Genomic DNA, 23,232 nt, shown 5'->3' with positions numbered 1-23,232 from the left:
CATAATGGTTTTCTGCTTCATGCCTTTTCCGTTTTTTAGATCTTTTATTTGGAAAGTGTTCTAGCAGTAGAATTACTAAGTCAATAAAAGAATGACTGTTTTGATGGCCTCAGTACAAAATGCCAGACAGTCTACCAAAAGCCAGTGTGTATATTGCCATTATTGCCATAATCATTCCTCTTGTATTTTCACCAGACACGAGCGATTTAACAACCGAAACTACTGCTCATATTTACTGAAACTCAGAAAGCTTGGATTTGAACTTAGATGGACCGCCAAGCTTTTAGTCATGCCACATTGCAAGTCTTTTTTTTTTTTTTTTTTTATCGAATCACAGTTAGATACACAGTTACAGGGTTGTTCATGATGATTTCAATTATATAATGTTCCAACGCCCATTCCTTCTCCAGTGTACATTTCCTACCACCACCAGTGTCCCCAGTTTCCCTCCAGCGCCCTACCCCACCCCTCTCTGTGGCAGACACGTTTCCCCTCTCTCTCCCTCTCACTTGCTTCCTCCCTCTTTTTTCCCTTTCTCCCTCTCTCCCTCTCTCCCTCCTCCTCCTCCTCCTGCAGTTTGGGACACATTATAATTCTTAGTGTCTGTGCTAACTCCCAGCCCCACTGAATACTTTTTTTTAAATCTTTCGTGGGGTGGGGGGGAATTTGTGTGTGTGTGTGTGTGTGTGTGTGTGTGTGTGTGTGTGTGTGTGTGTGTACATATTTGTTATATTGGGGCTAGAGCAATAGTATAGCAGGTAGGATGCTTGCCTTCCACACCACTCCCATATGGGTCCCCTGAGCTCCACCAGGAGTGATCCCTGAGCACAGAGCCAGGAGTAAGTCCTGAGCATCACTGGGTGTCACCCTAAAAAAAAAAAAAATTAAATGTATATTAGAGATAAAAGTGGCTGGTATCAGTGAGGAACGGGGCTCTAGTGGCAGAGCACATGCCTTACTTCTCTGGGTTCGAGCTCCAGCCTCACACCCTCCCCCCAGCACTGCCAGGTAGGACAGGCGCCTCTGGGGGCCACAACAGCCAGTGTAAACAGCAGTGAGCACTTCACCCCGATCTTGGTCCGGGTAGCCTAGGAGCAGCCAGAGAAAACATACTATTATTATAAAAGTTTTGTCACTGATAAAATATTCATTAATATTTTGCTGATTCCTTTTTTTTTTTTTACCCCCACCCCCTTTTCAGCCTCTGACCTTTTTGAGCCTGGGAAATGCTTACCTTGCTCTGAAGAATATCAGCGGGGCCCTGGAGGCCTTTCGACGGGCTTTGAAATTAACTGCCAAGTGCCCAGAGTGTGAAAGCAGCCTGAAGCTGATCCGCTGTCTGCAGTTCTACCCTTTCCTGTACAACACCAGCTCGGGGGCCCTGTGCAGTGGTAAGCAGCAAACCAAATAACGTGCTCCACCAGCCTCCCTCGCCGACCTACAGAATGCAGAAAATGACTTCCCCGAGGGTTACACCCAAGAGGCATGATTCTAGATCCACGGGAAAGAAATTTCATTACTTACTCTATAAATGCCTCAGGGTCTCAGACTTCATTTTGCCCCAGCTCTCAGGTTGCCAACAGCTAACTCGGGTCTCCATCAGGCTGGGGTAGATAAGGTGGGACCTTTTTGTTTCATTTTCATTTCCCTCTCTCCCAAGTCTCCGATGGTTCATAAAGATCATTGTGAGTGGTGAAGGATGGTTTGTCTCCCTGTGAAATCAAATGGTCTATGAATCCATTTTCCTGTGGTCATTTACTGAACTGTAGCTCCAGCCTGGAAGTGTATCTCTGTTTTTTTTTTATCTTTTGTTTGTTTGTTTCTTTTCTTTTTGGAGTCATGCCTGGCGATTCGTAGGAGTCATTCCTGGCTCTGCAGTCAGGAATTATCCCTGGTGGTGCTCAGGGGACCTTGTCAGGGGTCGAACTTGAATCAGCCGCATGCCAGGCAAATGCCCTCCCCGCTATATTATCGCTCCAGCCTGGAGGTGGTGTCTCTTGGCTTTCTTCCATCCCCAGCCAAGTGTATATGCATATGTGTATGTGTGTCTACGCAGCGTATGTGTATGTGCGTAGACAGCACATGCATGAGTATATCCTCATGGGAGAACAAATACTTGGCTCCAGTATCAAAACTCTTCTAGATCCATCCGTTCATTGGAACAAAGAATTTCAGGGTGTTTGGTGATTTGTTTGGGGTTTTGTTTGTTTAACTTTCGCTGCAAGGGGGGAATAAAATGAGTTTGACTTTTGAGTGCTGAGAAATGCGGTTTCCAGGATACGTGCATCTCGAGCCCACCAGGAGGGGGAGCTCCAGAGCGGCTGCTCCCTTCAAGTTTTGGGGCCACATCCAGTGCGACTCAAGGGTTACTCCTGCCGCTGCAATTAGAAATTCTTCCTGGTGGTGCTCGGGGGGCTATGTGGGATATTGGGAATCAAACCCGGTTTGTTTGTGTGCAAGACGGGCACCCTCCCCGCTGTACTGTCTCTCCAGCCCCTTTATCACGTTTTTCAGAAGAGTTAGTGAAATTAGCTGCTTATTTTTAAAAATAGCATTGTAAAGTCCTAGCTTTTTATAGCATTTTTTAATATTAGTTACCTAAAAAGGATTTAAAAAGGATTTAAACTGAGTGAATTTATTACAGGCTTCAGAATTATGAAATGTGGCACATCCTGCAGCAAAGTATAACTATGTGTGAAGTATCCAGATTTTATATCTCTCTACTTAAGACAACTTGAACAATTATCAGTTGGGTAACAATCCTTTGACAAGTATGAGGGAGTAAGAAAAATGCCCTCTTGGCATTAATTTAGAAGCAAAGACTGCTTTCCTCAAGCCTGAAACCTGAGCTCCTTCCTTCCAAAGGCCGTCTGGTTTCTCCACGGTCCCTTTCCTTCCAAGGAGGCCGACACTGTCACAGTGCCAGGACTGAAAGAATTCCCGTTCGTAGATTCACGAGGCCCTTTCCCGAAGCGCGGTCATCACTGTGCTTTTCCTGCCAGCCCTCCAAGCGATAGCTAGATACCGCCCCTGTAAAGAAAGCAAGGAGGTCAGTCATGCTGGGTCCTAAAGTACATTCCCCAGAGGGTCTCTTGGTCTTTGCCAGTCACCCAGTCTCCCCTATATTTTCTCTCCTTGGATTGCCACGTCATTGCCCTGTGTTCGCAGAAGTCTTTACATGTTGGCCCTATTTGCCACGGGAGCTCCGTAGGTAACCTTTGTCTTTGGGATTCTCAGTTTATGCACAAAATAGTTCCCTTTAGTGTTTATAAGCCCTCGGGCAGTTAGAGTCTGATAGGCAGGAGTTCAGCCTCTGAGAGATGATGGATAGGTGCTTCCTGGGTTTGGTTTGGTTTTTGGGAGGGGGTGAAGGGTCTCTACCCAGCGATGCTCAGGGGTTAGTCCTGGCTCTGCACTCAGAAATTACTCCTGGAGATGCTGGAGGTGCTCAGGGGACCATATGGGATGCTAGGGATGTCCAAGGCAAATGCCCTAACCATTGTACTATTTCCGGCTCCTTAATAGGAACTTTCTGTCCTACATACCAAAAAATGTTTTTTCTTTTGGCCAGTAAGCCAAAAGAGCTAGATGCCTCCCCTATAAAGGTGTTTTCAGACTATTGATTATTAGTTATTGACCTGGCTAAATAACTTTAAAGAAAAAAAAAAGAACAGAAATTTGGTAGTGGATATAACCTTGGAAAGCAATAGAAAGTTGGTGGGGTTTTATTTTCCTTTCTGCCAAAAGAATTTAATTGTCTTATTCATACATTCATTCATTCATTCAGCCAGTACCTACTCTATGCCAAGCATATTATTCTAGGAATTGAAACCAAACATAAAGAAAAGCCACGTTAGGTCTACATTCTAATAGACTAATAGAAAACAGGGCAGAGATATTCACACAGGGACAAAAACCATTAGGTTGGAAGCTCAGGGCTGCATGAGGGTAACAGAAGCAGAGCAAAAGAACTGGTTTCCCACAGGAAGCTTGCCACTGTGGTGGGAGGACGGTCAGGGAAGGGTGCGTGGTGGACATTGGGGGAGGGAGGTGGTCACTGGAGAAGGGACTGGCATGGGAATGTTTTGTGCCAGAACTCAGTCTTGGTTCTGACTTGGTTACAACTTGGTAACTTTGTAATTCACAGTGATTTCATTAATAATAATAATGTTGATGATGATGATGATAAAGAAGAGGAAGAAGAAGAAATTAAGGGCAGTGGAGGCGAAGTAGGGCAAGGGCTGAAGGTTGGAGTGACATATAAAGTGAACGGTTCAGAGAGAGAGAGAGAAGACAAGTGCCTGCCACAGAGGCAGGTGTGGGACGGAGGGGTGCAGGAGGGAAACTGGGGACATTGGTGGTGGGAAACGTATACTGGTGAGAGGATGGGTGTTAGAACATTAAATAACTGAAGCCGAATCATAAACAAGCAGGTAACTGTGTATCTCACTGTGATTCAAATTTTAAAAAATTAGTAACTAGAAATTTAAAAGAAAGTGAATGGTTCAGGGTGGCCCCATTGAGAGAGTGACATTCAATCGAAGATTTGAAGGAAGCGAAGGAAGGTTGAATCACACAGATGGACAACAACAAGCATCGTAGCCAGAGAGAGCAGCCACCTAAAGGCTTACTTAGGGAGCAGCAGGAAGGCCTTGTGGTGGCGAGGGGTTCGAGGACCCGAAAGCAGAGCCAAAGGGCAGGAGAGGAGAACCACATCATCACAGTCTCACAGACCCTTCTCGTCGAGTGAGCTTTGGGGGGGGGGGGCAGTGGTGGAGGGTGGGGAATGTACCATTTGGAATGCTTTGAGCAAAAGAGAGCATAGAGGGGCCAGAGCGATAGTACAGCTGTTAGGGCACTTGCCTTGCACACAGCCCACCCAGGTTTGATCCCCAGCACCCCATTTAGTCACCCGAGCCCGCCAAAAGTGATCTGTGAGGACACAGCAGGAATAACCCCCTGAGCATTGCAGGAGTGTGTGTGTGTATGTGTGTGTGTGTGTGTGTGTGTGTGTGTGTGTGTCCACCTTCCAAAAGCAAAAATAGAGCATAGAGATCCATGTTCTGGTGTGTGTGTGTGTGTGTGTCCACCTTCCAAAAGCAAAAATAGAGCATAGAGATCCATTTTCTAATAGTGCCCCTCTTGCTTTTTGTTGGAAATAGAGTGTGATGGATAACGGGCAGAGGAAGGAAATGGAGGAGAGGCGGCTCACTGAGCACAGACTTGGCATGTGGATGGTCAGGCATCAGTCCTAGAAACACATGGTCCCCTGAGTGCCCCAAGAAGGAAACACACACACACACACTGCTGTGCAGAGATAGAGGAAGGATGGTGCCAGTCTGGAAGTGGAGACGGGAGTAGGGAGAAGGCATTCCCCACATACATTATGTATTTTTCAAGACCAAATCAACAAGCTGCTCCTGCAGTGGATGTAGGAGATGCAGGAGAGCTGCGGCCAAGGTGCTCAACCAGGTGCTCCTTGACACGGTTTTTAAATAATCCGCCGGCTAGTAAAACCCAAAGGAAGGTTTAGGGAGAAAATCAGGTTTGTTCTGAAAACGTTCGAGTTGTTGGGCCAGGAAGATGGTGCAGACAGCTCGAGTGTATGTGGGACCCTTGGCTTTGATTCCCCGGGATGGCCCGGCCACACCTGCCCCCTCCCCCCGGAGGAGAATGTGTGCACAGCAGGCTGAGAATATGCTGTGTGTGCAAGAGGCCAAGGCCAATTCCTGAGCACCACTGGGAGCAAGCCTGGAGCACTGATCTGGGAGGTAGCCCCAAGCACCACCAAAACCAAAAAAAAAAGAGTAAGGAAAAGAAATTTGTGCATTGGTGCATGCCCGAGCAGTAACAGGTTTTGTGATAGGTGTGTACATGGGAGGATTTCTCTGGTTTCCTCCGAGGCAATGTTCAGGATGAGAAGATAGAACATAAGGCCAAAAATGAGGCCTCAGAAAACATTAGCATTTGAGGCTCAGAGCCAGGGTAAAAATGGTACAGGAAGGCTGGTTCTTTAGGGTTCAAAGAATGCCAAAGGGTCCAGAACAATAGTACAGTGGGCAGGGTGCTTGCCCTGCACACAGCCGACTCGGGTTTGATTCCCAGCACCACATAGAATCCCCTAAGCCTCGCCAGAAGGAATCCCTGAGCTCAGAGCCATCAGTAAGCCCTGAGCACCGCCAGGTGTGGCCCCAAAACAAGGAAGGGAAGGAGAGAGGGAAGGAATGAATTCAACGGTACTGTGTCCTATGTTGATTCTTAAAGTCTGGTACAAATTCACTTAAAAGTGTGCGTTCTTTTAGATTGTACTTAGAATAATACTTTTCATACTTATGGTTTATGTTACGGGCCTTCAAGAAATATATATAGTACATTAAATGCATGATTATAAAAGTGGTATTAATTTTCCTTTTCAAAATAGATTCACGTAAAGCCAAACTGAATCTATTTAAAGGAAGACATTATAATGGCAGAGGCACCTGTGGAAAAATGGCAACCGTCATGGGTGACTTCATTTCATAAAAAGTGTTTTCTGTAAAATGGGGAGTTTGGTACACTAAAACGAGAAGACAATTTGGATAATCGACGTATGAAATGAACTCTATATATAGCTGGATTATTTTTAGAGCCATTTGCATAGTTTCTAAACTATAATTCATGTTTCATCCTGCCACTGAGTGACTAAAATAACTTTAAAGCAAGTGCATGATGGTGCCAAGAATCATTCTTTAGAAAATAGGTTAATAAGAAGAACACAAATAGGAAGACTTTCTTAGAAATTTTACTTGTTAGTTCAAAAAAGCAGGAAATAGTCAAGTGTTTGAAGTAAAGTAGAAAATTTGTCAGGTCAGAGAAGTGGGGTGTCTTATCAGGAGGGTATCCTAGGACCCCCAGCGTGGCACATGTGCCAGGTGTTTGATTTGCTCTAAGAACAGAGTCACTTGACCATGATCCTTTGAGAAGACCGAGATCAAAGGCAGCAATCAAGCTGTCTCGCTGAACATTTCCCTAGCACTTCCGGAGGTCACCTACAATGGGGTTAAACACTGCTGTTTGCCATCCGTTTATGGAATATTTAAACATTGACCGAAAGTTATTATAAAGACATTCCCATGCAGAAACCATATTGAAAAAGAAGGAAAATTAACTCTCACCCTGTCATCATTATTTGAATGCCATATCCACTAGGCATTCCAATGAAAAGAACAGTTCCTAATGCTCTGGTATCTGTCGGATATCAGTAGGCTCAAATCTTGAGCGATTATGGAGTAATTAAGATCTTTGGTTTTTGCCAGTGGGACAGCATGGAGGGCAGGCACTTGTCTTGCACTTGGCTGACCCAGGTTCAATCCCTGGTGCCACATATGGTCCCCCGAGCCCTGCTAAGAGTGATCCCTGTGGGACTGGAGTGATAGGACAGCGGGTAGGGCGTTTGCCTTGCACACGGCCGACCTAGGTTCGATCCCCGGCATCCCATATGGTCCCTCAAGCACTGCCAGGAGTAATTCCAGAGTGCAGAGCCAGGAGTAACCCCTGAGCACTGCTGGGTGAGACACCATAAAAGCAAAAAAAAAGGGTGATTCCCTGAGCACAGAGCTAGGAGTAAGCGCTGTGTACAGCTGGGTTGACCAAAATAAATTGCCTTGTTTCATTAGAGGCTCTCATCTGATCTTGGGCATTTCTAGAGGAAGGGACAGTGACCGAGAGTGTCCAAGCTTCCACCCTGGCATCATTTCTTCCTCAGTTCAGAGGACACAGTGGCTGTATCAGCTCTGCACTAGGCATTTATTTTATTATTTTCAAGAGAATTTTTGTAATTAACTTTTTAATTGAATCACAGTGAGATACACAGTTACAAAGATGTTCATGGTTAGGTTTCAGTCATACAGTGTTCCAGCATCCATCCGTCCCTCTACCAGTTTCCATTTCCCGCCGCCAATGACCCATCTGCCTCCCGCCAACACCCCTCCCCAAGCCTGTCTCTGTGGCAGGCACTTTCCTTCTCTCTCTCTGTCTGTCTCCCTTTCTGTCTGTCTGTCTCTCTCTCTCTCTCTCTTTCTGTCTGTCGCTCTCATTATCATTTATTACCACCTTTTTTTAAAAGCCATTATTTTACTAGAGAACATTAAATCATGAAACAGCTGAAATTAAAAGCATTTGCCCCCTTTTTATTTTAAAGTTAGCTATTTACAAAAGCAAAAACAATGTGTGTATGTATGTGTGTGAATATTTATATATATATATAGTATTCAATATACCAAACACAGTAACAGCAAGTCTCACGATGGAGATGTTACTGGGCCCACTCGAGCAAATCGATGAACAGCAGGAGGACCATGATACCGTGATATATATATGTACTTGTATACATATATATGTTGAATCACTGTGAGATACACAGTTCCTAAATTGTTCATGATTGGGTTTCAGTCATACGATGTTCCATCACCCATCCCTTGACCAGGGTACATTTCCCACCACCAATATCTCCAGCTCTCCCATCCCCCACAAGCCTCCAAGCCTGCCTCTACTTGTAGACACTGTGCCCGCCCTCCCTTTTAAGGCTGTGATTTGCAGTCCAGTACCTTATATTTAATTGAGAGTATTGGAATCCTTCCTAGAAGGTAACTTTTCTAAAAGGCAGAAGAAAGAAGACTTCAGAGTATAAAACTAGTCCCATTAGAACAGGGATAATAGGGGGTATCTCTTGACTGTTCCGCTATTCACAAAGACCATTTTTCTAACGTCTGCTTCTTTGCCTTCAGCACCATAAAATTAAAATTCTAGCTCCCATTGCAAATCAGTTTAATTATTATTTACAATCTTAGAAATTCATTATACAATAGGTAGCATAGTAGTATTTCACTTTGTTCTATGAAAAGAGTAAGTTAGAGGAGAAGAGATTTGAGGGGGAAATGGATGAGAAGTAACAACCTAAAGGTGTTGATTAAACAGCAAGGAAATAAAGCTGACTTAGCCTAATATAGTATTACAGTCTACTCTTATTGTAAAACCGTGGATTCACACTGGCTACAAAAAAAAATGTTCTGTAGAGAGCAGATTGAGCTGATTTTCTAAATCTTTTAAGTAATGTAAGATTTAAATATGCCCTATACTTTAATCTGAGTTCATTGCTATTTTTAAAAGACCCTACTACCTCTAGTATTCCCTACAACACACACACACACACACACACACACACACACACACACAGAGGAAGTTGATAGCAGACAAGTACTATGGTACTCTGATAATTTGAACATCCTAGAGATTGAGCTGGCTCACACTACGGGCCTGAGTAAAAGAGATTATATTGGGATCATTTCTTGCTCCTTTGCAAATTACCTGGGCGACAACAGTAATGATGCGCTGGGCAGTGGCCTGCTTCTTTACATCTAATCAGAACAACCTAAACTCAGTTTGAATGTGGGGAAACAAATAAACAGGAGTAAGTTAAAAACAATTTCCTCTCGCTCTTACACAGCGAGAAAGTAGCAGGATAGGATTTGAACTCACTTAATCTGGTTCCAGCTCGTGGTCTAATCATGTTAGAACTCCCCACGCCTGTTGTTCGTTTTCCCTGGCTTGCATGACTAAGTTCTGGCTCCTCTTCACTGATTTGTGGCATTAAATTGATTGCAACTGACCCTAAAGAATTCTAAGTTACCCAACCAGGAATCTATTGCCAAGATTCAGGCAATAGGAATTCATTTTAGTGGAGTTCATGCCCAATTCGATCAGCCTAATCAATAGCTGATTAAATAGCAATACTTCTACATTTAAAGAAAAAGAATTCATTTTAACAAGTAATTGATTACCCAGCTCTAGTTAGAAAATGAGAATAAAAGAATATTTCTTTTAGAACTTTTGTATACACAGTTAATATGGAAAGATAAGTTTCCCTTAATTTGAATGCCCTGCCACGGAGGCGAAGTGGGGTGGAGGGTACGGGGTTGGGATGGTGGGAGGGATGCTGGGACCATTGGTGGTGGAGAATGGGCACTGGTGGAGGGATGGGTACTCGATCATTGTATGACTGAAACGGAAGCACGAAAGTTTGAAAGCCTGTAACTGTACCTCACGGTGATTCAGTAATAATAATTTTTTTTAAAAGTTTCCCTTAATTTTAAGAATAATTGCAGTTCCTGAGAATTTCGTTACTCTGAAAAACCTGTTTAGCTATGGATGAAATCAGGCTTTTATCCCTGAGGAGACTTAAGCTTTGACAAGCTATATGAAATACTTAGGGGTTTTCCAGCTCATTCTCAGGGGCCTAGGTTAATATTAACAACCCAATTATGCAGGCAATATTAAGCACAGAAAAGGATGTTGATATGTCTGAGATCCCAGGCAGTTCCAGGAGCAGAAATGCTCTCTTTGGTGTTTGCATTTCGTGGGTCGTACCCCGTTTTCTCTTCCATCTCAGGAAAACCCAGCTGGCAGGATCATGAATTAGATGCTAAATGCATTGCAAGCAAGTGTAAAAGCAGGAAAGTGCTTGCATTTTCACCTGGGGACCTCGTTAGCCAAAGCATTTCATTTGAATCACGTAGTTCCTGTAAAAAAGGAATCGTCCCTTTCAAGGTTAAACTAAGCCGTGGTTATTACGTCAGCAGATCCTAATAGTTAAGTGCATGGGAGATGCCTTGTTACTTTCAGCGTGCCCTTCCATTTCTCCTTCTCCAGTGTTTCCTTGAGATTCTTCATGAGAACGTTATTTCCATCATTTCCTCCCATACTTGGGAAGACAAGTAATATTTTACCGTATAGGCAACTTTTTTTTTAGTTTCCCCTCTGAACAGGAGCAGACCTACTGTCGCTGTCGTCCAAAGAATAGAAACTCTCCTTCTAAGGTGCTTCAGTTCTCACGCCAACAACTGGAAGGAGAGATTTCAAAATTAAGTAATTCAGCTTTCTATTGTTAGCCCAGGTACTTATGTAAGTCCCATCAGAACTCTTAAACTTGTCTCCGTTTAGCTGTCAGACTACAAAAATAATAATAATAAAAATCCCAGTTCCAGTCCTACAGTGTGGTCTTCACTTGATGATTTGTATTCTGCTAGCTTCCCAAAACACCCTCCTGTAATTTCCTTATTCCCTTTATTTCTCCCGAATCTCTTCTCCTACCCCCAGGTGAGCCACCGTTTCTGGAGTTGGAGGACAGGACATTCTTAGAACGCACACATCTGCATCAGCAGATTGTTGTGGCTTGAGGTCTTGCAGGACAATTAATTCTAGCTTCGGGATGTTATGCTTAGAAATTACCTAGAAGTATTTTTTTTTAATATATATTGCAGCCATTTTTTTTTTTAAAAAATGAAACCAATTAACTGTCTATAGTGGTAAGAGATTTAAGGGAGACTGGGGGTGGAAGGAGAATCCTCTGCAAAGATTGGAAGGGGAAGTCAGCGACAGGAAATACGGGCTGCCAGTGTTAAAAGTTTGCCCTTTGCTCCTATAACATTGAGTTTGACTTAACCGGTAAGTGTTAAGGTGAGAAATGCTTGAGAGGTAAATTTAACCAAAGCTGAACACCGGAACTATTTCCCAGGGAAAACATGTTTTAAAATTAGCAGCCTCCCTGTCGTCATTATTCCTTCTGTGCTTTAAATAGCCACGCTTAATTATGTCCCAATTAAGAATTATCTCTGAGACGTGTGATGCTCTTTATCACAAGTGAGTTTTGATCGGTTGGCTGCGTCGGCTGTTGTCACGGTTCCCTTTTATTTAATGCTCTTGGGCTTCGTTTCACCATCGCTACGCTTAGGGAGACCTTTTGGCGGCTTTGGAATCTCGTGGAGACTCTGGGGACAGACAGCCATGACCATTGCTCATAGCTTCTTCTTTCCTCTTAAAAACTCTAGAGACTTCAACAAGTTTCATCCCTGTCTGATTGGGCTGCCCCCTGCCCCCAGACACAAATGACAAGTCCTATTTCTGTCACTTTGTTCTCATGATTCCTTCCTGCCCAGAAAGGATGGACTAGTGGAAAGCCATGAAGTGATCTTTTCAATGAGACAGGCCTGATTCAAGTCCCAGATTTATCCCTTATTTACTATTTGGCCTTCAACAAGGGGCTTAATTTCACTGAGAGTCAGTTTCCTTATCTGAAAAAGAGAAGATGACAACAACCAATACTTCAAGGTTTTTTTTGGCTTTTTGGGTCACACCCAGCAATGCTCAGGGGTTACACCTGGTTCTGCACTCAGGAATTACTCCTGCTGGTGCTCAAGGGAACTATATGGGATGTCGACCCTTGAACCCAGGTCGGCTGCGTGGAAGCAAACACCCTACCTTCTGTACTATCACTCCAGCCCCAGATTTTTTGGTGTTTTTGTTTGTTTGTTTGTTTGTTTTTTGAGGATCAAGTCAAGGAAAAATTACTGAGTCGCTCAACAAAAGCGACTTTCCTTTAATACCGATCTGTTCTGGACCTCTTGTTTGTTTTTTGGTTTGGGGGCCACACCTGGTGATGCTCAGGAGTTACTCCTGGCTCTGTACTCAGCAGTCACTCCTGGCACCGCTCGGGGGACCATATGGGATGCCAGAAATGGAACAAGGGTCAGTTAGCCAGGTCACTGCCACATCAGACCTAACAGCTTCAGTGTACTTCCCTATCCAGAGAATGGCCATCGGGTGGCACTGGACAGTGGCTCTTTGTCCACGTTAACACACATTTCCCAAGAGGGTCAGAGTTCTGTGACTTACCTGCAAAATTATAGTGGAGGCCAGGCTCCCTTGGAGAGTTCCGTGCAAGACTTGACCTTTTATACCTAAATACGTTGTCAGCCACATGAGCAGGACTTTCCCCAAAGAAAAATGAGGCGGTCGCATTCTTTCCTGCCCAACTCTATCCTCTTTGCAGTCCGGAGACTTCGTGGTGTGCACCCTCACCCTTCAGTTTCATTTCCAGCCATGCCACAGGAATGACATCTTTCTCTAGCATTCACTGATCTCCAAGACTTAAATTTGGCCTGTTCCGTCTCGCCTCCGAGAGGTGAAATAGAAAGGAAAACTCCTTTTGGGTGCTGGGCTTTTGCTTTCGGCGAATCTTTCACAGCCAGGTCGTGACCGATGGATTGAGACCCTGAGCTGGATCTTCGTGTGTGTGTCAGTGGTTCCCCCAGACACTTGGTTCTTACAGGAGCTCAGTAGATGGAACTTGAACCTCCCCGCAGAGTCCTGAATCGCGGGAATGGTCTGGGTGAGTCCGCTCCCGCTTGCTCACCTGGCGGTGTCCTACTGGAGGAAAATTGATGCTGTCAATACCCTGCTGCTCTTCTCGGGGCTGAGTGGGGGCGGGGCCAGTCCTTGAGCTACGGGCTCCCCGCGAGACCTGTTTCTAATGTGTTTTCTCTGTGTCTCTTGTCCTTGAGGTCACTGTCACGCGAAAGCCCTGGACCACAGCCAGGACACACAGAAATACCTTGAGCACTCCCCGTCCGTGGACGCTGCCGCCGAGGAGCCCTCCGGGGCCACAGCCGAGGAGGAGCCCGTGCTCTCCACTCCAAGTGCAGGGAGGGACCCCGAGGCCCTGAGACTCGAAAGTAAGTGGATGTGACCTGAGCTGTGCTTCTGGGGTAAAGTCGACTCTCGAGCTCCGAGCCGCGGCTCCTCGTGGCTCTCAAGAGTTTGTTTCCTCCTTTCAGCCAGCACGGAAGAGCCATGAAGTGACCCTCAGGCGGCTGAGGCGGAAGACCAGCCAGCGTGTGAAAACACACTCCCCACCCCTCTGTCTTCTCCCCCCCCCCGCCCCCCACTCTGTTCCTCCAGCCACTTTGATCCGTTTCTGTACCCGTCTTCACTGTGTCACTCATGAGCCTGTTGAGAACGTACTGGGGGAGAAGGAGGAGAAGTGGTATTTATAAGTAACCCAATAAAAGTTAAGGATTTGGAAATCATAGACGTGCCTTCCAGGCCCTTTTTAAAAAAAAGAGAAAAAATCATTTTACATCACATTTTCACTTCTGCGTACCGAACAGTGCCTATGGAGATGATCAGTTCTTTTGTTTGTTTATTTGTTTGGGGCCGTACCTCGCCGTGCACTGGGCTTACTCCTGGCTCTGCACTCAAGGATCACTCTTGGCAGGGCTCGGAGGACCCTGCGGGAAGCGGGGGGTGGAACCTGTAATGTTCGCCTGTGACGTCCTGCCTGCTGGACTATCACTCTGGCCCCAGATTGTCAGTTCTTAATTGTCAAAATGAGTGTCTTCTTCTTAGCACTCATCTTTCTTAACCACTTCACTGCCTTTGGGAAGATACACCACTCCCCCCTTCTGGAAATTCTCCTTCCTCCTTCTCTTGGTTTTTGGGGTATCACTTGCTCTTTCCTGTTTACAGAATTTTCAGTTTCCGTCGCTTACTCTTAACCCATTATTTGTTGGACTTCTCACCACTTTGCCCTTGGTCTGTCCACGTGTCACTCCAGTATTTGGGGTACCTTTGACTGTACCAGTACTCAGATCTATAGTTTCAGGGAGGACATTCTCTGCAACTCCAGAATTTTTTTTTTATTTTTTTTGTGATTACTATCTAGATGTTCCTTCCAATTTCTCATATCTCAGATTCCTCCCTGTTTTCTAACCTATTTCTAAGTCCCGCACTCCTGCTCAGTTATTTATTGGTAACACAGTTCACCCAGCCCCTGCTCTGCCCACCCACCGCTCCCCACCCCCACAGACCTCCTGTGTCTGTCTTTCGGCCCTTTATCTAACCCTCCTCCCAATACCTGATTTCAAACTTTCTTCCCCTCCGCCTCATCCTTGTGTTCACACATCCTGATCCTTCACTCCACCCCATGCCTGAAACATGATACAAAATCTGAAAAGCAAGAGCGTGCAGTTACTGATTTCCTGTGTTTCCAGAGTACTGGTTTTTTTTTTAAAGGCAGATCGGATCAAATAAGCCTCCTACATTTATTTTTTTAAGCTTTCTACCAAAATTAATTTTTTTTAATTTTTTTTTAATTGACTCACCAGGCGATACACAGTTACAAAATTGTTCATGATTGGGTTTGAGTCATGCAGTGTTCCAACACCCTTCCCTTCACCAGTGCACATTTCCCAGCACCAATGTCCCCAGTTTCTCTCCAGCTACCTGCTACCACCCCCATCCCCCACCACAAGCTGCCCCCTTCCCTCCCGCCCCCTCACTTTCCCTTATGCTCTCTGCTCTCTGGCTAACCCACTCCCCACTCCGGGCGTTATGATTTGCAATGCAGCCTCCTCATTGAAAACTGTCAGTGGCTTCCTGATGCCTCTGAGAGGACTCCAGCTGCCGGTGTGGATCGGGGGGTGCTTTGCCCCCAGTGACATCGCCAGCTGGACTGCCCACCAGCATCCACGCGACTAGAAGTCCAACCCTTTTCGTTCTTCGCCACACGTGCCCGATTGCTCTGAGCCTCCATGTCCTCGGCACAGTCAAGGAGTGACACCCCCCCTTCCCCCCCGTGTATTCGTTGGTTTATGTGCACAAATCCTGGGCCTCTCTCAGATCCGATCCTAAGGTCACCTCTGCTGTGAAGCCTCAACTGGCAGGCTCCAGGCGCCGGGCTGCTGCTTCCTGTGCTGTCTCGTTCTGCTTGTCGTCCAGGGAAATGAAGGCAGTGTTCATTCATTGCTGGGGCGGCATCTCTACCGTCACAACTGAGCTGCTTGTAGACCATAGCTCGTGGAAAGTTACATTCCCGTGTCCAGGACGTCTGTGTTAAAGGGATGGGATGTGTCGTTGGCCTTCCTGTGTGGGTAGGATTAACACAGAATCATGTCTCTTCCTTCTAAGTGGTGTTATCTATTTTAAAAAATTAAAATGTCCACAACAGGGACCTGAGCAATAGTACAGTGGGTAGAGTGTTTGCCTTGCTTGCGGCCTACCTAGGTTCGATCCCCGGCATCCCATATGATCCCCAAGCACCGCCAGGAGTGATTCCTGAGTGCAGAGCCAGGAATGATTCCTAAGCATTGCCGGGTGTGACCCAAAAAGGCAAAAAATTAAAAAAAAAAAAAAAAAGAAGAAGAAGAAGAAGAAGTCCATAACATTAGGCTAGGCCTCAGATGGGAAATCGCAGCCTTCATTTTTGCAGTTCAGAAAATGAGTTTCATGCGTTCTGTCACGGGCCTTTGAAAGTACCAAGCTCCTGTTTACCAGTCCAAAGAGACGAAAGCTTATGGAAACCCAGGGGCTGCTCCCCTATGCTGCCTCTATATGGAAACCCAGGCAGGAAAGGGCCAGTTTATGGAAACCCAGGGGCTGCTCCCCCGTGCTGCCTCTCAGCTTCACGTCCCTTTCTACCATCAGGGACTCATAAAACCAGACAGCCAGCTCTGACGCTGCCAGACAAACGCAAGACCCACCCTAGTGAAACCGGGTGGTGTGCAGGGACACTGGATTCCATGTCTTGGGCTCCTGGGCAGTTGACAGGCAGCCCCCAAGTACGCAGATCGCTCCCCTGTCCAGTCGTGGGAGTCAAGCCCCCTTCTAACCTATCTTGGTCTCCCTCTTCTCTGAGTAGGTCTGTGCGGGAGACAGAGCATGCCTAGTGTTTGGGGGGGGGGGGTGTCCTCGAGCGCACCCCCCATCTGCCATAGTCCCAACCTGTGCTCAGGCCGCAGCTCCCCGCCCTTGTGACTCCATCCCCCCCGGATGGGGCTTCCCTTCCAGATGGCCCACCCAGCATAGGATCTTGACTCCCAAGCTCCATGACTCCTGGGTGCTAGCTTTATGTCTGAATTCTAGGACTACCTTTATCCTTTCCCTGAACACTGACAGGAAGTCAGAATTGAGATAATGCCCTCATAGACATTAACGTGTTCATACCAGCCAGCTTCCCGGAGAGGTTATCGGCCTCGGGGAAAAAGACCTCCAATTTTAAATACTAGTTGGGGGTCTTAATAAAAGGCAAAGCAGAGGCCTGGAGTGATAGCACAGCGGATATGGCGTTTGCCTTGCACGAGACCAACCCAGGTTCGATTCCCAGCATCCCATATGGTCCCCCAGAACACTGCCAGGAGTAATTCCTGAATGCAGAGCCAGGAGTATCCCCCGTGCATCTCTGGGTGTGACCCAAAAAGCAAAAGCAAAAAAAAAAAAAAGGCAAGCAGAGATGTCACTTTTTTATTTTTCTCAGTGCTGGAAAATCAAACCCAGGACCTCATTTTCACGATGCCTGGGCTCTACCACTGATCTACATCCTTGGTGAAGGACAGAATCTTTGAGAGGAATTCAGCAACAAAAAGAGCATTAGAAAACATTTTTACCAAGTTCAAATAGTTGCTCTTGGTTGGTTGGTTGGTTGGTTGGTTGGTTGGTTGGTTGGTTGGTTGGTTTCTAGAGCTGGGAATCCCACTCAGCATCTCAAACATGGCAGGGCAAGCACCCTCCCTACCACTCAGCTCCATCCCCACCCTCCAAATTCTAGTCGTTGAGACCTCTCCAGTAATCATAAGACCTCTCCAGTAATCATAAGCTATCGCTAGAATCACTGCCTTCTGTGGTATTTCAGAATTCACAAGGGATTAAGTATTACATATTTCCGGCTAGAGGGATAGTGCAGCCTTAGCCTTGCACACGGCTGACCATGGTTCAATCCCCAGCGCCCCGTATGGTCTCCCAAGCCTGCTAAGAGCGATCCCTGAGCACCGTCAGGTGTGGCCCAAGCCATCTCCCCTCCTCACCGGTCACGGTCACGGTCCTCCCGTTGTTCATCGATTTGCTCGAGCGGGCCCAGTAACGTCTCCGTCATGAGACTTGTTACTGTGTTTGGCATATCGAGTACATCACGGGTAGCTTGCCAGGCTCTGCCGTGCAGGCGAGATACTCTCCATAGCTTGCCGGGCTCTCTGAGAGGGGCAGAGGAATCGAACTCAGGTTGGCCATGTTGGCTGCGTGCAAGGCAAACGCCCTACCGCTGTGCTATCGCTCCAGCCAGCCCGAGTTCGATTCCTTCGCCCCTCTCAGCGTGGCAAGCTACCGAGAGTATCTTGCCCACACGGCAAAGCCTGGCAAGCTCCCCGTGACATATTTGATATGCCAAACACAGTAACAAGTCTCACAATGTTACTGGTCCCGCTCGAGCAAATCGATGAACAACGGGAGGACCGTGACCGTGACCCCTCCTCACCAAAAAAAAATTATAGATAACTAGCTAAAAAGATAAGCCTTCTTTTTTTGGGGGGAGGGGGGCCTTGGAGTGCTGGGGACCAAGCCCAGCACCTCACATATACAAGGAGATATCTACCACTAAGCCACATTCCCAGCCTTATTTGTGCCCAGCTTATGAATAAAAGAATTGGTAACCAATTAATAACCAATAAAAGCATTGATAACAAGTTAGGTACCTTGCCTAGGAGCTTTGGCAGGCATAACTCCCTGATCCCATGAACCAGATCCTTTGCTTGTAGTTCTCAGAAGGAAGCAGCTGTGTTCTGTTATAATAACAAAAGTGCCTTCTGTTTTGATCATTATCTTATAAAAGAAAGAACATTGTAATGTCAGACTATAAAGAACCTGCTCTTCCTTTCTCTTTATAAACAAAACTCCCTTTATGGGCCAGAGAGATAACTCAAATGCCGGTGTGCATGCCTTTTTTGGTGCAGCTGTCCCGGGTTCGATCCCTGCACCTGATGGCCCAGGGCCACCATGCCAGGATTTGCTTCTGAGCACTGCCAGGTGTGACTTTTCAGATTTTTCTCCCTATTTTATAGTTTTCTCCTCCACCCCTGTTTAGCCTTTGGCACACCAATTCATTGTTTTTTGTTGTTGTCTTTTTTTTTTTTTTTTTTTTTTTTTGCGCTTTTTGGGTCACACCCAGCAATGCACAGGGGTTATTCCTGGCTCATGCATTCAGGAATTACTCCTGGCGGTGCTCGGGGGGACCATATGGGATGCTGGGAATCGAACACGGGTCGGCCACGTACAAGCCAAACGCCCTACCCACTGTGCTATCATTCCAGCCCCACCAATTCATTTTTAATTGTACCCTGCTCTCAACATCATTCTTACTCTTCTTCTAAACACCTGAGGCTATCTTTACCACGTCTTCTGTCTGTGAAACATGCTGTGTGACACCTTCCCTAGTCATGCATTGACTAACATGTCTCACCGCAGCATCTCTCGTTCTGGTTAACCAGAAGCCTTTTTTTTTTTATTTTGGGGTCACACCCAGCGATGCACAGGGGTTACTTCTGGCTCTTGCACTCAGGAATTACTCCTGGCCGTGCTCAGGGAACCATATGGGATGCTGGGAATCAAACCTGGGTCAGCCATGTGCAAGGCAAACGCCCTACCCGCTGTGCTATCACTCCAGCCCCTTAACTGGAAGTCTCTTGTGCCTCCACTTTTACCCACCTGGTGTCCGGGTCAGTCATTGTACTCAGCTAGTAAAAAAAACACTCACCTGCCCTCTGGCCACCCCTCTCCCATCTGAGTCCTGCCCAGGGAACCTGCCTTCCTCTCAGAAGCACAAGAAATTTCACTCCCACACTTCTATCCTGGCCTCCTAATTTAGGGACATACCCACTTCCACCTAAAAAACCTGAAGAAAACACTTTTGCCAGCCCATACTCTCTGCTTGTTTTAGAGCTCCATCAGTAGTAATAGTTGTCATTCTTATGCCAGCAGATTGCTTCAGAAGACCAAAAACAACGCAGTTGAAAGAGTACAGAAGTATATATAATGGGGCGGTGATGCTCAGGGGTTACTCCTGGGGCTGCACTCAGGAATCACTCCTGGCGGTGTTTGGGGGGGCCATATGGGATGCAGTCGAATGTGGGCTGCCTGTGTGCAAGGTGAACCCCCTCCCTGCTGTACTATCTCTGTCTGGCCCTTGAGCAGTATTTTTACAGGGCCGCGCTCAGAAAGAGCCCTGTGTCTTTCTCGGAAGGGGAACAGATTTCCTGGCAACAGGCTCTTCTCGCTTTCTGGGATGGGAAGTGAGGTGGGAGGCAGAGATAATCCCTCGAGCCAACAGCAGTGCTGCCAGCCCTTTGAGGGCAGAGCTTAAAGTGATGAGTGGGTCTCTCCCCAACTTGTGTCCACCCACACCCCCAGAAACCAACTCTGCATTTCAAAGTGGGCTCCTTGCAGTGGCTGTAAAACTGGTCACTGTAGACAGATTTTTTTTTTTTTTTTTTTTTTTTTTTTGCTTTTTGGGTCACACCCGGCGGTGCACAGGGGTTACTCCTGGCGCTACACTCAGGAATTACTTCTGGCAGTGCTCAGGGGACCATATGGGATGCTGGGAATCGAACCCGGGTCGGCCGCTTGCAAGACAAATGCCCTACCCGCTGTGCTATCGCTCCAGCCCCTGTAGACAGATTTTTACCATTGGCCTTCTTACCACCGTGTTGAGAATCCCGGAACCAGCCAGCAGATGATTGGGAAAGCTCCAGTATGATCTTGTAGTCTGGCATTTTGTGAGCTTTGGACCCCACACTCTCTGGGTGCCCCGTAGCTTCAGATAGCCAAAGGGGGTGTTCCATGCAAATATTTGTTTTTTATTTGACTTCCAACAATAGATGCTTTTCAGGCACTACACAATACTAGATCAGGCCATTGATTCAAAATGATCAAGTTCAAGGATTGGAAAGATTGGAGCATTTGCCTTGCATGTGGCTGACCCGGGTTCAATCCTCGGCATCTCATATGGTCCTCAAGCCCTGCCAGGAGAGATCCCTGAGCACAGAGCCAGGAGTAAGCCCTAAAGTAAAATCTTATTCAGAAACTCGGGTTCATTTCTTCCTAACCTTCCTAGTTAACCTAAGCTTAGAAAAAGACTTGGAGAGTCTTCGGACTTTCTTTGGAGATGACACATTATTGATATTTGGGAAGAAATTTCCAGTAGTTGTTGCTCTGAGAAACTTCAGGTTTTTTCCATTTGAAACCAAGTGCCAGGCAGTTCATATGCTCCTTTGTTGGTGTTGCAGAGATGGGCTTGTAATGCACGCACATATACTTGTAACCAGTCTGGAGATCGTTGGCATCATTGTGGCATCGTGGCTCCTCGTGGATGGGGCCACTGGGATCGCACTCAGCCTGCAGTGCCAGGCTGGGGGCTGTCTAATGACTCAAGGTCTCCAGTACGCCCACTGGGCACTCTCCCACCAACATGAGCATCTTGATCACCGGGTTAAGGGAAAAAAAGTTTACATGACCCTAATGTTCTTCTTTTAGGTTAACCAGAAACAAATGGGAGGCTTCATATGGTAGTGGTGTTAGGCTAATACCATTCTTCATTTCATTCATCCAAATTATTACCAACTTAAGGCAGTGGATCGGTGTCATCCGGTCATACAACCGTCAAGTTTCATGTGCTATTCGAATCAAGCTCAAAGGACCCCGCATGTGAACTAACCTATAATAAGCTTGACCTTGGCATCTGTGTTTCATATCTGGACATGTCTGTGTTTCCCTAGCACTTGCGATCCACACCCGAGTGCCCTCTAGCGGCTGCCGCCGTCCTCAGCTGGGCTTTTGACAAAAGCTGCATGACAAGGATGATGCTTTATTCTTTGGAGATGCTGAAGAGCGTTTTTTTAAAAAGATAGACAAATAAACAAAGTTGGTCTACAGAAGAGCCTCTGGGCAGAGCCAAAGCTATCCCTCCCTCCCCCCCCCCCCCCCAAAGAACAGGATTGGAGACACTCGGGCTCGTGGCTGGGTCCTAGTCATTTGAATAACGTGCCGGCCCTTGAATTTCAGGTACGGTGGTTGAGGAGAGCAATGGTTCCGAGGAGATGGAGAATTCAGATGAAGCAAAAATGTCCGAAGAGATCCTGGCTTTGGTGGATGAATTTCAGCAGACCTGGCCCCTGGAGGGCTTCGGGGGTGCCCTGGAGGTGAAAGGGCGGCGCCTGGACTTGCAGGGCATCCGGGTACTGAAGAAAAACCCCCAGGATGGGGTGGCCAAGAGCTCGTGCTATGGAGACTGCAGGAGCGAAGACGACGAAGCCACGGAGTGGGTAAGCGTTCGGCCCAGCCGGGTGCTGGCAGAGGGTGGCGAGGCCGCCAGCTTCTCCCGGGGCCCCGCTATGTGGCTGAGGACAGGCATGACCGGGAACCCACTACCAGCCTGTGGACGTGCAGCTGCCCGCCTCAGAGCCCTTAGTTGTCGAGTTTTCTCTATGCGTTCTTCAGGGTGGTTTTATTTCACTGTTTTTTGGGTTTTTTTGGGTTTTTTGGGTGGTTCCTTTTTTTTAGACAAGCTAAAGTTACACTAGAAGGTAACCTGGCACAGGGAGGATTAGTGTTTTTGTCCCATCTCTTCCCCCCATGCACACACACCACCCCAGGTTATTATTTAAGCACCTTGATTTATAATGCTACTTAATATAAGGCCATCCTCATTGGCTCTAGATTTCTAGAGACAGAAATTTCTAGAATCAGAATGTCAAGGAAGAAGAGAAGTGGAGGAGGGAAGCCGTCGGAGGCGGGAAGTAACATCGGGGCAAGGGCCGAGAATGGGCACCTCTGTGGTAGAGAGAGGAGGGGCCTGGGAGTGTCTTAGTACTAGACCCCACACCACTGAGCACAGGGACCCGACTCCAATGATACTGTCAGGAAGAACCTGCACGGGGGCATGGTAGTAGGGGATGGAGTATTGTAGGCCTAAAACTCCATCTCAAATCACAGTGTCTAAGTGAGAAATTCTCTCTCTCTCTGCCTCCCTCTGTCTCTCTCTCCTCTCTCTCCTCTCTCTCTCTCTCTATCTATCTGTCTTATCTATCTATCTCTCTGTCTCTCCTCTCTCTCCTCTCTCCTTTCTGGGTGACCCTTGACGATGCCTGGGGCTCATTCCTGTCGGTTCTCAGATAGACATATATGGCACTGGAGCACCTTACCCCCTGTACTATCTCTCCAACCCCAAAGGAACTGTTCATTATTATTTTTATTATTATTATTATTATTATTAATAGTATTGGGCTGGAGCGATAGCACAGCAGGTAGGGCGTTTGCCTTGCACAGGGCCGACACGGCCGACCCAGGTTCGATTCCCCCACCCCTCTCAGAGAGCCCGGCAAGCTACGGAGAATATCTCACCTGCACGGTAAAACCTGGCAAGCTCCCCGTGACGTATTCAATATGCCAAACATAGTAACACTGTCAAAGTGGAGATATTACTGGGCCTACTCAAGCAAAATCAATGATCAACGGGAGGACAGTGACAGTGATTATTGTTATTATTATTATTATTATTATTATTATTATGTAATTCTGGGGAGGAGATAGGGTTTATGT

General features: G+C 46.7%; 1 protein-coding gene across 2 annotated transcripts in view; it reads left to right on the top strand.

Annotated features, from left to right (window-relative positions):
* The window catches only part of TTC17 (tetratricopeptide repeat domain 17), a 119,687-nt gene that overhangs the window by 44,795 nt on the left and 51,660 nt on the right, over positions 1–23,232 (top strand). The window contains exons 16-18 of one of the 2 annotated variants that reach the window (XM_056133254.1): positions 1,202–1,388; positions 13,377–13,547; positions 21,697–21,956. In XM_056133254.1, coding sequence (XP_055989229.1) covers positions 1,202–1,388; positions 13,377–13,547; positions 21,697–21,956 — 618 coding nt within the window. Of the gene's footprint in view, positions 1–1,201; positions 1,392–13,376; positions 13,548–21,696; positions 21,957–23,232 lie in introns of both variants that reach the window. The other variant, XM_056133245.1, reaches the window with a different exon arrangement.

This window comes from Sorex fumeus, unplaced genomic scaffold (genome assembly GCF_029834395.1).
Source record: "Sorex fumeus unplaced genomic scaffold, SorFum_2.1 ptg000007l, whole genome shotgun sequence".
Classification (NCBI taxonomy): domain Eukaryota; kingdom Metazoa; phylum Chordata; class Mammalia; order Eulipotyphla; family Soricidae; genus Sorex; species Sorex fumeus.
This window is presented reverse-complemented; position numbering and strand designations above follow the sequence as displayed.